Here is a 16,496-nt window from a genome sequence, read left to right as displayed (position 1 = left end):
CGCTCCATATCTATAATATCAATATTCAACACCAATCAACAGTTTATATATATATACACATATTTATTATAAAAATCTGTAAAAGTATGAAAGGTAAATTTAAATTAAAATCGAGTAAATACATTACGCGGATGTGTTATTTCGTAATTAAATTTGTCAATAATTATTTTAATAAAAATTAATTGAATTTTTTTATTCATTCTGTCGGAAAACGTGCTAAAAAATGAAAATATTAATTTAAAAATCATGGATTTTTTATTTTCTTTCAAATCCAAATATAAATACACTTTTTTTCTGAAACTTATACTAACGAATTATACTAACGAATTGTACTAACGAATAACGTTACTAACGAGTAACGAAATTAAATTTTGTTTAGTACAGAGTTTAGATTTTGGATATAAAAAAACTAATAAATTTTAAATTAAAAAGAAACTGATTTTCATCTAAAAATTTGAGAGAACAAATATCTGAAAAGTATAAATTTAAGAGAATCTACGAAATGAAATTGCTACATAAAATTTATAACCTAATTATTTTTATTTCAGAAAAATAAAAAGCTCGATGCCTGCTTTAGAGGAATGTCCTTCTGGATTAATAAACTTTTACAGTTGAATTTTTAAATCATCATCGCAACTTCATTCCCATTTCCACCGCACATCGCACACCGTTCATTGTCATTATCATAATCAACGGAGGCATCAACACTGCGACATTCGCAGTTCCTGTCAGTAGCATCGATACACCATCCATCCAGTTTCGAACATGAAGGAGAACCGAACTAAAAACAATAATATGCTGATGCATGCTTTCATACTTGTGACTATTTTGGCAACTGGGAAGAGTGCGGAAGCGGAAATTACCATGGAAGCTGCTTTTCAAGGTAATTGAATTTTGATTTATTCGACAAAAAATAATAATCGAAAAATTTCAAAAATTCAAAAATTCACATCCGTACGAATCCGTACGAGTGGCTGGCTCTGTTACTGACGGCCCCAAGTACGGATGCATTGACACACTCGCACTGCTGCGTCTGTTTGTTTGTACTAATAATTAAGTGCGTTTTAATGTTCTGACATTAATGAGCATAATCATAATTTATTAGTAAGCTCAAATAATTGTTATATCAACAAACACGTACACATCCTCAAACGTACGTTTAAACAAGCTAACAAATTGAACAAAGAAATGCTCTTCAGTTCTGAATAATGCAAATTGAGGAATTTCGAATATCAATGATTTTAGGTATTAGTTCAACAAGCGCTTCCAAGGCAGTTGCTTTTTTGCATATTTATCAGTTCGTTTTGAAATAATTAAGTATTCAATTAAAAGTATTTTATCATTCAAATATTTTACACATTCAAAAATTTGAATTTATTTGTGCAAATATTTACACACGTTTACCTCTAAATATTTAGACAAATATATTTGTATGTTCACCTACTAACTCGGCCCAAACAATGCCTCCTCCGATCACTGTCTACTTGTCTGTTTATGAGGATTTATGCTACTATAATATTATTGCATATCACAAGCGTATTTAATTATTGGCAAATTTATTATGGTTTCATTCCAAGCACAATGAAGTTATGAGGGCAACACTGATGTTTGGAAAGGGGGAGTGTGCACAGATATCACAAAATTAATATAATTAAAATTTAATAATTTTGAATTATTTTACTAATTTATGTTTTAATTTCGATAAGTAAAGAGATTTATTTACGTAAGGATTTTGAATAACAAACTGAAATTTAATTGCAATAAGAAGGTAATCTTCTAAAATTACCTTTTCTTGTAATATAAATATTATTATCTTCTAAAATTACCTATTCTTATAATATAAATATTGTCTTGTAATATTTTTAATTGTCTTTTCTATTTACATTTAATTATTAAAGTATCCAGAACTTATAGTTTCATAAACTCTCATAAAACTTATTATATTTGAGCAGCAGGCGTTATTTTTCATATTGCGTAAATATATTTCATAAAAATAGAAATTCCGGTCAAAAAATACATAAGGGACAGAGCCCTGAAGCTATATGCAAAAACCGAAAGGCTGCCCTACCCAGCACAATCTAATCTCAGAGTAGCGACTAACCGCACGGGGTGGTACGCAGATCTTAGATCAGACATTTAATAATCACGAAGTTTATGAAGAATCAGTGAGTTTATTGGAACTCTGCGGAAACCCCCCAGTTATCAAAGAGTAAAAGTGTCCAGATACACTAACCCGGAAAACGCTCAACATCAGACATTAGAAAAATAAAAATTATATGTATAAAAATGTAAATAAATCAATATATAGTTTAAATGAGGTTATACCGGTGATTTCAAAGAAAAAAGGGTTAGAACCACTCAAAACCTTGGGCAAAGCTTATAATGATATTCAGATGGAGGTCTTGCAGTTTGTCAAGATCCTCAAAAAAAGCCCCTAAAGTGATAAGGCAGCACTGCGCATGTGCTGAACAGAAACAAAGTGGATGGTAGGCGCTTTTCCTCTCCACAACTGTGGCAAGTATGATTGAAAGGGAAATTTAGTCTCCTACCATGGTTACCTAGAATTCAATGACCTGTAAATATACGTACTACAAGACTGATATTTCTACGAAGCATTCCGATGAGAGAATTTGATTCTCTTTTATTGAAGCGTGGGCAAATTGCTTACAGATGCCAGCATATCGTTGAGTCTTTCCATCTTTTGTAAAAAAATTTGACAAAGAAAAAACTTAGTGCCAGTTTTCATGATGTCAACGATATGCCCAGATTGTTAAAGTACTCCGAGTGACTCAGTAAGTCTCCAGTTTAGTCAAGAAAAAGAAATTTTTTTAGACACTCGACTTTATTCTTATTGACATACTTTTCTTCAAAAGTCATACCTTCATTTTGATGATCCTGTGACTTGTCGATGCACAACAATTAGGCTTTGTTATCAAAATAGGCTTCTGTTTCAGTCAATCATTTCAATGACTTCTTTATTTAAACCAGATTTAATAACTTACTATGTAAACGGGAAAAACAACATCTACTTGAACACTGGAGAAAATAGATTCATAAATCCTGAACACATCAAAGTTGATGATATCGTTAACCTTAGTAAAAACGATGATAAAATTTACACTGAACATCTTACAGAACACTTTAGACTCAATTATCACATAGAATATGGGTGCAGTAGAAAGTGATTCCGATCGACTCTGTCATGAGGAGAATGAAACATCAGAATATATTTATAAATAGTCTTGAATTGTTTTAGTTAAGCCTTTAGGCGCACAATAGATCTATTAGTTCCGGGTGTATTTACAACTTATTATTTAATAATAATAAGAAACTAAATTTCTTTTCCTGGAGTATTCTTCTGATGTCTGCAATAAGCTAGTAAAGGCTTGGAGCCTGATTTAAATAATACAGTATGCGGTCATGGAGCAATTTAAAGTGTAATTCATTAAATTAAACTATTGTTTTTATGATAATGAGTTATTCAGGTGATTCCACAAGAGTAAAGTTTAAAGTCTAGTCTCGATCTTCTTAACAACACCAAACACTGTAACTTCGGTTTACGGTACTTCTAAGCTATTTTGCGGACTTTCTTATATTTTCTGGAACCACAACCTATTGTGGGCAACCAGTGGGTATTCAGTATAATCGATGATTGTGTGATCGTGTTTTAATTCAGCAGAACAGTCAATATGGGTTAATTTAGTGTTTGCAGAGTTTCTATAATGCTTTTTTTGGCTTCAACACTGTCTTTGCGCATCAAAAAACACTATGCGACTATTTTCTGTGTCGGAAATTAAAATTGCCATTTTAAAGAAGTCGTTTTGAGTCAATTGCGACCATAAAACTAGGGTCACGGAAGGAGTCAAAGGTCATAGTTTAATCTGACATAGTTGTCATATAATCCAACTGGTTTATTTGAAATGTCGTAAAAATAAATATTAATTGATTGAATAAATTGAGATTACATACTACTAATTATATGCTTGAAAGAATTATTATTATAAATTTAGAATTTTTATAGAAGCTTGTTGTTATGCTCTTTTGATTTTAATAACTAATAAAAGTTAGTTTTAATATTTGGTTCAAATTAAAAACAAAAGCCTAATTAAAATTCTGTTTTTTTATTAAAAATTTGGTGCAAAATCCAACAAAAAACACTTAGTATTTTTATAGATACTAACAATAATTCTACAAATGCAAAACATAGAGTAAAACTTATATCGAAAATATCTCTTCATTTATTATTAGATTGTTTGCATACTTGTAGTTTACCGTTGCGTCGATATGAGATTCAATGATATGGAATTATTTTCTAGCATCCTTATTAGAAATTTTTAATTAATGTACATCTCATATTCGGAGAATTATGATGTTATTTGATTTCAGTCATAGGAGTATTTACCGAAACTACAGTTAATCTCATGTTCGAGAGCTCGTTCAATGTTTGTTTATTGATATACCGATGCCAGAAAGCAATGAAAATGAGATTCCTACCATAAGCAGATATAGAAGAAATAGAATTATCAATATGTATGGCCTTTTAGACCAATAGGATTATTGGGTCACTGTATAGTTTTGTTTCATATTCTGTTTAATTAAATTTTACAAAGTGCCGTTTTAATTTAGATTTCGATATTAACATTTTCGTATAAACACATAGAATTGAAGAGGATACTTAAAATGAGAAATACATATCGGTAAAATAAAGACAAAAACACAAAATATCCAACTTCAACATAAATTAAGACATCATTTAGCAACACAATTATATATAAATTTTTAATAAAATTATATTTATGTATATATACAATTCACATACTATGTGTTTGCAAAGTTTAGCTATAATTACTTTTAACAATATGAGTGTAAACACCATTTAATATTAATTAGGGATTACATCTTATCTATGGTATGAAAATAACTTAATCTTTTAAATGGAATTTGTAAGAACAATAATAGGAATGAATAAAACTTAACGATTCAAATTTTAAATAAATAAGTTTAAAATAAATATTCGCGATAATTTTCTTATCAAATATCTTAGTTTGTGAGTTATAATGTGAAATTCAAACTACAAGTCCATCCGACTCGTGTATTAATCTTCAGTCTTTTAAGTTTTTTTAGTCCTTAGTTTTCTGACTAAACATGCAATAGGTTTATTATTTTATATACATATATATGTTTCCAGATTAGCAATAACCACTTGTTAAATTATTCCAAATGTGATTTCTATAAAATACATTACCTCGTTCGTTCGAATTATTGTGATTTTATAGATATGTGGTTAAATAAATGAATTTTCATTATTATATTTTATTATTTACAAATCTTTGATATCTGTAAAAACTCTTCATTGTGTCTAAATACTTTTGACCTATCCAATCAATTTTTCCTTAAAAATTTTACGATATCGATTTGGATAAATGTATCCACGTTTTAATAAAATAAATATATTTCTGATTTCAAGGTTTTTATTTTTGTTTAGAAAGCATTTGAAAAAATGTGTTTTTAATTTATTCATTTATTTTGATAACTTCCTCCTTTTACGAAATCTCCTTTTGGAATTATTAATGAGCTACTATCCCAATCACAAGTAGGATACGAGAATACGAGGATATGTACTTGAGTAAATCTGAAGTATATAAAAAGCTTTTATGTAAAAATTACAAGGTCTTTTCCAATATAAAAAACTCAAATGCGTGACTCAAGTCATTTAGATAATAACATAAAAAAAAGTGAATAAATTAAGAAAAAAAAACCCAACCACTCCTTAATTTGATGTAAAATGAAATATTACATGTATGCATACATGCTTTCATGATATTTATATTGCGAGGGTAAACAACCATAAGCCAACTATTAAGTTAATCGAAGTCCTAATCACAATGCAATAGCGAGCCATAATTTGTTTAATTTTGCTATTACAGGCCACTGTGGTCACACAAGTCCTTGCGAGCAGCTATGCTATGAAATTCATGATGGCATGTATGAATGCGATTGTATCGAAGGATATGAACTTAATAAAAACGGATATAGCTGTCAAGGTAAAAGCAATTTTTGCTTGCATTTCTTCATATTTTTAAAACAAATGAAAAAAAAACTATAGTAGTTTTCATTTAAATAATTTTTTTTGTACAAAAATTTTAGTTATAAATTCAACATCGACATCTGATGGGCACTCAAAATCAGACGAAGATGTGCTTTATCAGAAGGGCGCGTCGTTCAGTGCTAAATTAGCTAACGATAATGAACGTGATAATCAACTTACATCAGCATATTCCTATTCATCTTCATCGCAACTAGCATCAGGCACATCCTTTGCGTCTGCTTCTGATGAGGAGGATGCAACGTTTTATAGCGATGATGAACTCGAACGGTTTGCACAGCAACAAAAGGTCAATTCCAATGATTATTACATATCATCCGAAAGTATTAATTTCAACAGTGAACAGCAGCAAGAATACAATAGCAATAGCCAAGAAGTACCTGAGTTTAAAATGAAGGAAATGCCAACTTCAATCGAAGCAAGCAATGCGAAAAATGAAGAGAAACGAGTTGTGATAACAACTTCAAAACCTATTAAATTTCTTCTCGATAAGAAGCTGAAAAAGATAAATGTCAAGCACCAACAACAGCAGGAACCTATTCACAGAGCAGCAACAACAAGCGCAGCAATTACAAAACCTGAATTCATCAATTCGGATGCTATAATGAATGGTGTCAACATCGACGATGATTACTATAGCAAGCAGGATATGTCAATATATGACGATGTCAATAATAATCAATTAAACTTAAGACCAATCAGTCAACAAACATATCAGAATCAGTTGTTAAGCAACACCGATTCACAGCAACATATAATATCAAAGATTACTAATAATAAAAGCAATAAAAAAATCATTTATACCAATAAGGATAAAACGGCAACCGCAGGTGGTCCAGTCAATGAAGCTATTGTTGGTCAATATAATAAAATATCAGAAAAATCAAACATATCAAATATGTATAATGAAAGCTCTGCGTGGGTTAATAGGTAAAGACTTTTCATATTTAAATTCAAATTTAAAATTAAATTAAAAGCTATTTATAAATAAAAAAAAAATATATAAATTTTTTTTATTTAAATTAGTGATAACTGCAATTTGGATTGTGGTTTAGATGGCATTTGTGATAATACTGAAGAAAAGATGAGGTGCTTGTGTCCTTTTGGCAAGACGGGTTCGAATTGTGCAGAAGGTGAGAATGATTGTTAAATGTTTTTTTTTTTTTTGATATATTTCATCTTATTGTTGAATTAAATAAAAATATAAACAAATTTTAAGAAATTTATCCTTTATATAATAAAGATTTTATTTATTATAATATAACATTCCATTTAAAAGTATTTAAAATTTGTTCTTTGTTTTAAAGCACTTTTTATTTAGTTTTTTCCGACGGTTATCGAAATTGTGTGCCCGACTTTCTAACATATTAATATGTAGTATACAGTCTAAAGCATTCTCTCTTCAGAGAGACTTATTTCCTCCCGGAACAACTTTTGTATTACTTCTCGGACCATTTCTTTTATATTGGCGTTGCAAGCCATGCTCTGTTGATCTGTCACTAGATCTCCACCTTTTCACCATTTTCTGCTTCTCCTTTCCTGGTCTAAATTCTTGACTTTGAGGACTTGAATCACATATTATTCCATCATGAACTTATATTCATTATATTTATTTTATAAATACTTTTTATTTTTGTGATTTAAATTATATATTAATTCCATAACAAACTAATTTGATTAGGTATTTCAAATATTTATAGTAATTATTAAAATTTTGAAGTTTTGAGTCTCGGTTGTCATTTTTGAAAAACTCAGTTAAATTAACATATTTAAAATTAATATCCTTTTAAAAGTATTAATTTGGTGACGTTAAAAAAAAATTTCAATGTTCTTCTTTTAATAATTTATTTATTATCATATATTTTATTATGTATAAAATATAATCTGTTTTATAGAATCGAAGATACGTGTACCGAAGTTCTCGAAAAAATCATGGTTAGCTTTCCCAGCATTACGTGGTGCATATAAACACGTACAGGTTTGTATAAATTTTATTAATTTTTAATTTTTATTAATACGAAATATATTATATATGAGGTATTGAGATATATAACTTTATATTAATTTCAATATGAAATACTCTTATTAAAATAATAACAGAAGTGATCAATAAGTAAACTCATAGACATAAACTTTAAACTTCAATCTATTCCATATATATGTGTACATTAGTAGTAGCGGAAGGAACTTTAAAAAGGTCAATCAAATTTTAATCGAAAGGAAGAACTACGTTGACTAAGATTATTACTTTAATTTCCACTCGATAAAGGGAATCTACGAATATAACTGATGGATATTACAGAAACTTTTATAGTTAAATGAATATTAAAACACAGAAAGTATTTCGGAAAATACATAACTTAGGTGTCTATCAAGTTATTTTAACAACAGAATAAAAGCCGACCTTTCCGATTTTTTATAATTTTTTAGCTGGACGAATTCTAACTCGTTAAGCAAATTTTTGAAATAAGATCCTTTATGTGTCTTTTTTCTATTTATGTACCTTTATGATGGTTCGCGAAAATAAGGAATAGTCTGATATATTATGACAAAAAAAAAAAACGATGGCCTAATGCGTTGTTAGACTCAATTTGTTGTTAGCGATGAATAACGTTAAATTGCTTCGATGTTCCAGTAGTAGAAATAATTGGTGTCTTGCTTAATCATATCTGGGCTCTGTTGACGGTGGGTTCGAACTAACGCGATGGCGATAATAGGAGACCTGAAAATCAATCAACAAATTATTGGCGAATATAACTTTATGAAATATCTACAATAATAGCCTCTATATTCTGATCATCTCTACGTCAACTATTGCCAAGTAATAGAGTTTCAAACTACTTCGTTTTATTTAGATATAATAATATTTTTTTGTTAATAAACATATATCGTACTCTATAGTTTTGCTGAAATTGAGTCTTGGCAGTTTCAATAATATGATCATTTCCAGTCGAATCATATTTCAATTAATATGTTTATTTTATAATCATATTTTAATTTATGATAATAAAAAACTTGAATTGTCTTCAACAAAAATAATAATAGGTATATGAACCATAAACCATACTAGGAAAAGAGCTTAAGGAAAAGTACACAAGTCTATAACAAACAAATAAAAATAGTACATAAAGTGTTCATTATGACCACTAGCAGCAAATGGACGCAACATTCCATATTCTTGCGGGAGTATTATTTATTGGGCTATTCGATGCATATAGTAAACATGATAAATGTACTAAAGGAAAGTCTTGGGAACTGTGAGAATAATGTTATTTAAATATTAGTTATTGATTTTTTGGAGAATTACAAATCTTACGACTTAAATGAAAATTGTCAATCCAAGGTATTAAGAATTAAAGAGACCTATTCACTGAAAATTAATCCATAATTTTTTTCACAGTGGAACCATAGATATTTCGAATCAAAGAATCACAAGAACCAAAGATTTTAAATGTTTAATTAATTATAATAACACTCAATATTTTTTATTATAAATTAAAAAATTTATAAAAGATATAAGAAGTGAATAAATTAAATTTTCACAATAAAAAGTTTATTATTTTTCTTTCATTTTTAGATAAGGATTGAATTTCGTCCTGAATCATTTGATGGTATCATTTTATTAAGTGGTGAAAGAGACGATTTAACCGGTGATTTCATGGCACTGCTACTTAATAAAGGATTTGTGGAGTTTTGGTAAAAATTATTATAAATATATCTTTTTCAAGTATTTTCTAACGCATCTACACTATTAGGTTCGATTGTGGTTCTGGAGTTGGTAGTGTACGTTCACGTGAAACCATTTTATTAAATGAATGGAATTCAGTTATAATTTATCGTCATCGTTGGGATGCTTGGTTGGTTTTAAATCATGGCACTAAAGTGCAAGGACGCTCTAATGTTTGTTACTTTTGACAGAATAAAACGAACATAATTAATTAATATTACACTTTATAGGGTCTTTTCTCTCGCATAACATTCCGAGAACCTGTTTTCTTGGGTGGTACTGGAAACATAACTGGCTTATCCAAACGATTGCCAGTATTTAGTGGTTTTATGGGTTGCATACGTAGATTTGTGGCTAATGAACATGAATATAAGTTTGATGAGCATCCGTTGGGTGATGTGGTAAAAGGATTTGATATTGGTAGGTCCATCACTATTGCTTTAATTATATGGAGTTGCATTAATTTTAGTTAATCTCAAAATGTATAATTAATTAATTTTATTTGTTTATTTAATATAATATAAAGTTAAATAAAAAATACTTTAAAAAACATTGTTTTTTTTTGTCACAGATGATTGCATATCAGATAAATGCTATACTTATCCATGTCAACATGGGGGCAAATGTTTGCCATCGGATCAAGGTGCAGTTTGTTTATGCCCCATTGGTTATGTAGGGGATTTATGTGAGATACGTATGGACTTACAAGTAAATATCAACATATACCATTGTTTTATATAATATTTATAATTGCCTCTATATTAATCGATAGGTACCAGCATTTAACGGTTCTTCGTATTTGCGATATGCACCACTTGGTGACAAAGCACTTATCTGGTTAGAGCTGAAGGTGAGCTAAAAATTTAACTAACAATAGAACTATTTAAAATAAGCATTGTTGAAAATTAAAACCTTTAAATATGTTTATCTTTATGTATGAACGCAGGTAATTCTTAAACCAGAACAACCAGATGGTTTGATTTTATATTCAGGACCTAAGAAGCATGGTGACTTTATTGCATTGTCTTTAAATGATGGTTTCGTGGAATTTACATTTGATTTGGGTAGTGGTCCGGCTGTTGTTAGGTTAGTGTATTTGTGTATAATAATTCATAAACTATATATAAAATTATGTTCTATGTAACAGGAGTGAATATCAAATATCTACTGGTCAATGGCATACGATTAAAATTTCCAGAACTGCTCGTTTGGCAGTGCTTAAAGTATGTTATCTCAAAAATCTTTTTATTTTAGCTTAAAAAATGTTATCTAAAGTTATCTTTAAAAATATATATATTGTTTTTATATTAATTTAATTTAAATTTTAGATGTTCAACGTTTTTAAATATAAATTTTAATTTTAATGACTAAATTTGTACAAATTTTTGTTTCTTTTTAATATGTGTTTATTATTTAACTTGTTTTTTGGACCTAAATTTAATAATATTTTTTTATAACAACAATATTTTTTAGTAACATTTGTTTATTAGTATTTTATTTTTTTATTTTATTTAATATAGTGTGAATGCTTACTTATTTATGTTTGAAATGCAAAATTTTCTGTTAAATGATTGTTAAACAATATTTTATATGATGTATATAATGTTATGCATACTATTATTACATTCATTATAATAAATTATAACTATTTAGTGATTTTTTATTTTGTTATAATATATTTAAATAATAGTTATTTTATTTTTCGCCTAAATCTTTTAATGAATTATCATTTTGTACTTTGGAGTTAAAAAAAAGTAATTAAATTCTTAATATAAACTATTATTTACTGTAAAGAGGTTTTTATCGAACTGCAGTGAAATTATAACAAAAAAAATTGTTTTATTATTAATTAAATTAATTTAAATTAATTATTTAATTTTTCTTAGTTTATTTTTTTTAATTTTTTAAATTATTATTATATTACTAATTATGTGTAAATTTCATTGACGGTCATATACAGTAGTTTTATTATTTCATATGATTTCACATAATTTTTTGTTTTAATATATTATACATTTTTATTTTTTTTTTGTTTCTTTTGTGATTTTGATTTTATTTTATTTAATTTTTGTTGTATCTTTTTTTTAATTTGATTTAACATTTTGTGTGTAAAATAATTCAACAGCATTTAAAATATAATTTATTTATAATTCAACAGCATTTAAAATATAATTTATTTAATATTATGAAATATAACATATATAATAATATTAAATTTATTCAATTAGGTTGATCAAACACCTGAAGTAATGACTATATCTTCAAACGGATTTTGGCATCTTTCTCTGTCTGAAAACCTGTTTGTGGGAGGTGTTAATCACGTTGACAAGTTACCTTTGGATTTGAAATATAAACCGTTTTTCATTGGGTGCATACAAAAGGTATACATTTAAAAAATTTTGTGATTAAATAAATTTATCACATACATATATTACTAATGAAAAATACTTATATTACATATGAATGTCTTAGAAATTGTTGAATTTATTGTATTATTAACTCATATTATTATATTATCATATTTATTAACAAATCATATTAAAGTTATTTAAACTATTTCCTGATTAATAATACTAAATTATTTATGTTTTTTTTCAAATAAGCAATTATTTTTTATCTGAACAACCATAATCAGCAATTATTACAACTTAAGTTAAAAATTAATATAAATATACTTTTCTTGTCTGATTATCGTATCATAAAATGAATAATTAAAATTCTTTAATTCCAGATTGACATAAATGAACACTCTTTGTCAATCATTTCCGAAGCTTTGGGTGGCACAAACATTGGCAATTGTCCGCATGCTTGTGTTGCACGTCCATGTGGACCCTTCGCTGAATGCATCCCTCAAATGGAGAACTACGAGTGCCGTTGCAATGCCTTCAACGCACAATGCAATAAAGCAGCTGAAGTGCCGCTTGAGGAATTACAATTGAATAAGGCTAAGAATAAAAGCAAATCACTCGAGACAAAGCATTTTGTAAACGGACAGAACACAAAAACTAAGAAATCATACGCCAAGCAAACAAAGATACACAACAACAAAGAACACGCAAGATATTTGCACAAAATTGGTAAAACAACTTTAGCAACAACCACCACAACTAAAGCTGATACTACGACAACCACCACGACTACCACAACTGCATCAACTCCAACTCCAACAACATCAATACACCACAGAGTCGACTTCGATGACATCGAGGATGATATTATATTCCGTGATGTGCACGGCATGCACAAGAAGTACGAGCACAATGAACAAGGACAACGCAACAATGCAAAATTACAACAACGAAACGAAAACAAAAACACCAACAAAAGAGACCATCAATCAATAAAACACCAACAACAAAACGATAAAAGCCAAGACGGTTATTATGGCATCAAGGATGACCCCTACCAGAAGCATTACACAATTCCTTTCAAATTAAGCAAGTTACCAACACATTACGAAAGTTTTCAAACAAATCCCGAAAGTGATATTCTAACATTTGACGATAATTTCGATTTTGAAACAACGGACATGGATGATGACCATCCTTCAGACTATTACAACAACAATAACAGCAACTATGATGACACTGATAACGATGATGATCATACCAATGATAATAATTATGATTCAAATGTTGAACCAAGTGAAACTGAATCCGAGCCATTCATTGTGGATGAAACCATATTCGATGATAACGACGACACAGAATCATATCACCGCAAACAATTGACGCAGGATATGCAACGTATAATGGCAAATAAACCTGCACAACATGCAAAAGCACCCAAATTGGTAATTAGTGAATATGATTATGATAGCGTAAGGCAAGCAGATGATGATGATAACAAACACGATGATCTCCTGGAGCCTGTTGCTAAGGAAATCGTAGAAGAGAAAACGCAACGTACACCACCACCACAAACGCACACTGATTGGAGTTTACTGAAAAAACTAGATTTGTCCGCAGACCACGAGAGTCATATTGGTGTACGGAAGAATTTTGGAGCCTGCTTTGCTGGAGAGGATAGCTACTTTCACTACAATGATGCAGAAACCATGAGTCAGGTTATTAGCTATCACATTGATTTGAATTTGCGTATAAAAACCCATTCATACAATGGTGTTATACTCTGGTCTGGTCGTCAAACTTCTACAGAAGAGAATGACGACTTTTTGGCATTGGGTATTGAAGATGGGTGAGTTTTGAAAATACCTTTAAATTTTTTTAAATAGAGATAGATTATTATATAAAGTTTTGAAGAAGTTTAAAACAGTTTAAAGCAGTTTTTAACAAAAAAACTGCCATTGACATTATAAAGACTTTTCAAGATTTATTGCACACACTTCTGAAGTTCGTATTCCAGAATATATCCATATCAGCAAACAACTGCTGCAATATTGTGAAGGTGACAGCATTATGGATAATTGATTACAGCCTCACATACTATATGTACCTTGGTTTACATTTGCTAATCTCTAAAACTTTTTTCTCTCATGTTTAAGAAACTAAATATGGTAGTTTGTAACATTAAAACATTAGTTTATTGAGAAAGGTGTCAATGTATTCTATATACGAAGATCAGTGGCATCATCAGGATTATTTTATTAGCTTTTGTTTTATTAGTTTTATTCGCTTCATAAACAGCTTTAAGTTAGTGACAGTAAGTTGGATCGCAACCTCAACTGCTCGAAAAAAGAATCCCATTTTTACGTTATCTTAACGCTGCCTTATAGTACTATAAACAAATAGCCACATTCTATGTGCCTAACATAGGACGTAAGTATCGAAAAGGGCACTCAAAACTTTTGAGTTTGAAATTTCGTTCTATTATTTCTTTATCCGTTATTTGAATAAAGCTTAGAGCTATTAGGGTATTGTTGAAACTATGGAGAAGGACACTTACTGTTTTAATGGGTTGCGGTCTTATCCACACTAGTGGGCTCAAGCTCAAGACTATTTTATGTTCATAAAAGAAACTAAATAATTTTATTATACTTATTTTTATTAATATAATATATATCTATCTCAATATATCTGTATTTAATAGTAACTATTTTTTATTATATTTTTTAAGCTACTTACACTTGCGTTACAATTTGGGTTCGGGTGAAGTTGACATCAAATTTAATACCACTAAAGTCAGTGATGGTTTGTGGCATCGCATTCGTGCTATTAGGTATGTTGAATTAATTTTTACCGAAAAAAAGTTTTTTATGTTGCAACTCCAAATTCTATGCACAGCAGGGACTCACAGGAAGGATACCTGGAGGTTGATGGCAGGAAATCAACCATACAACGTTCACCTGGTAAATTGCGTCAATTGAATACAGACACTGGACTTTATGTTGGTAAGAGATTATTCCTGCATATGTACACATAACAGTATCATTAAAATTGTTAAATGATGACTAGATGATAATCTTTTCTAATAATTATTGCTTATTTCATCCTGCAGGAGGAATGCCTGATGTAAGCTATTTTACGCGCCGGAAATACACAAGTGGCATTGTTGGATGCATATCAGAAATAATATTGGGGGGTGAACTCAAACTCAATTTTGATCCTAACACATTGGGGACGTCACACAATGTAGAAACTGGCATACTTTGAAACGCCATCCATGGTCAAGTCTCTTGACATTAGTTTAATGTTTCGTTTAATTATGATAATTATTTTGTACAAAGACGCTTTTAAATTTTTTAAAACAAAACTTAAATTAATATTTAGTATATAACAAACTTTATATACACAATTATATACTATATACATATATATAAAGAGGCATGCTTCACTTAAGCCTGTGACTGTCAATATATATATAGAATTATATATGAGAAAAATAATAATAATAATTAAATTTAAATAAAGATAATTTGCTGCTGCGATGAAACTAAGAAACTAAAATAGGCATTAATTTGCAAGCATCATTTTAATTTTTTTTTCTATAGCAAAAAAATAAAAATTATTTTAATTTTACACTGTTTTAGTTTAAAATTGAAAAAAAATATATATAATATTTATACACATCAATATAAAATATAAATATTATAGAATTTTAACAAAAACGAATTAAATGTGTGTGTTAGCCAACTGTGAGTTAAAATATAAAAACAATTTAAATGTGAGATTAAAATGAAATGAAAAATTAAATAGAATTTCTATGTTCTTTAGAAAAACAAGAAACTACGAAGAATTGAACTGCAAACCTATTGCTTTATCACCTAACGATGGCAGTAAACAAAAACAGAAACTAGACAGTATGAAGACCACGTTTTAATACATTTCATATCAGTGGAACCTCTTCAAGTGCTCACAAATATTGGATTTTATTTTGTTTTGTTTGTAATGCTCTGTTTATCCTGAAATGGTTGATGTAAAAGATAAAGTCAAGAATTTTTTTTCAACGAGAGAACTATGAATCCCAATTGGTAACTAAAAAGAAGATTTTGTCATAATTTATAATATATAAATTTCTTAGACAATGGTTAGTCTAGTTCGACTCCTCATCACAACTTTGAGTTCATTATTATGGACAATTGTTATCTTTTAGTATTATATTGATGTTCGCATCCTAACAGTTAGAAGTTTTGCTCGTACTTGAAAATGTTTTTATCGTTTTGCTTATCATGTATATAAACATAAAAGTTTGATTTTTGCTATG

The 16,496-nt window shown here is 28.8% G+C and overlaps 1 protein-coding gene across 1 annotated transcript; it reads left to right on the top strand.

Annotated features, from left to right (window-relative positions):
- The first annotated feature begins 556 nt into the window (after positions 1–556).
- LOC119681381 lies at positions 557–15,556 on the top strand. The gene is made up of 17 exons (XM_038094558.1): positions 557–883; positions 5,928–6,044; positions 6,148–7,036; positions 7,133–7,239; positions 8,002–8,084; positions 9,684–9,802; positions 9,862–10,006; positions 10,064–10,253; positions 10,405–10,541; positions 10,606–10,683; positions 10,780–10,919; positions 10,981–11,056; positions 12,062–12,214; positions 12,565–14,030; positions 14,910–15,011; positions 15,077–15,183; positions 15,291–15,556. The coding sequence occupies exons 1-17, from the start codon at positions 766–768 to the stop codon at positions 15,443–15,445; spliced, it is 4,182 nt and encodes a 1,393-aa protein (XP_037950486.1). The 5' UTR covers positions 557–765; the 3' UTR covers positions 15,446–15,556.
- The last annotated feature ends 940 nt before the right edge of the window (positions 15,557–16,496 follow it).

This window comes from Teleopsis dalmanni, chromosome 2 (assembly GCF_002237135.1).
Source record: "Teleopsis dalmanni isolate 2A chromosome 2, ASM223713v2, whole genome shotgun sequence".
Classification (NCBI taxonomy): domain Eukaryota; kingdom Metazoa; phylum Arthropoda; class Insecta; order Diptera; family Diopsidae; genus Teleopsis; species Teleopsis dalmanni.
Note: the sequence above shows the minus strand (reverse complement) of the source record. Positions and strands in the feature narration are given on the sequence as shown.

Excerpts from the sequence above, each read along its gene's own strand:
- LOC119681381 (XM_038094558.1), top strand. The coding sequence starts at position 766 with ATGAAGGAGAACCGAACTAAAAACAATAATATGCTGATGCATGCTTTC. Across the intron at positions 10,007-10,063 it reads AAGTGCAAGGACGCTCTAAT|GGTCTTTTCTCTCGCATAAC; the intron begins GTTTGTTACTTT and ends TACACTTTATAG. Across the intron at positions 12,215-12,564 it reads TCATTGGGTGCATACAAAAG|ATTGACATAAATGAACACTC; the intron begins GTATACATTTAA and ends CTTTAATTCCAG.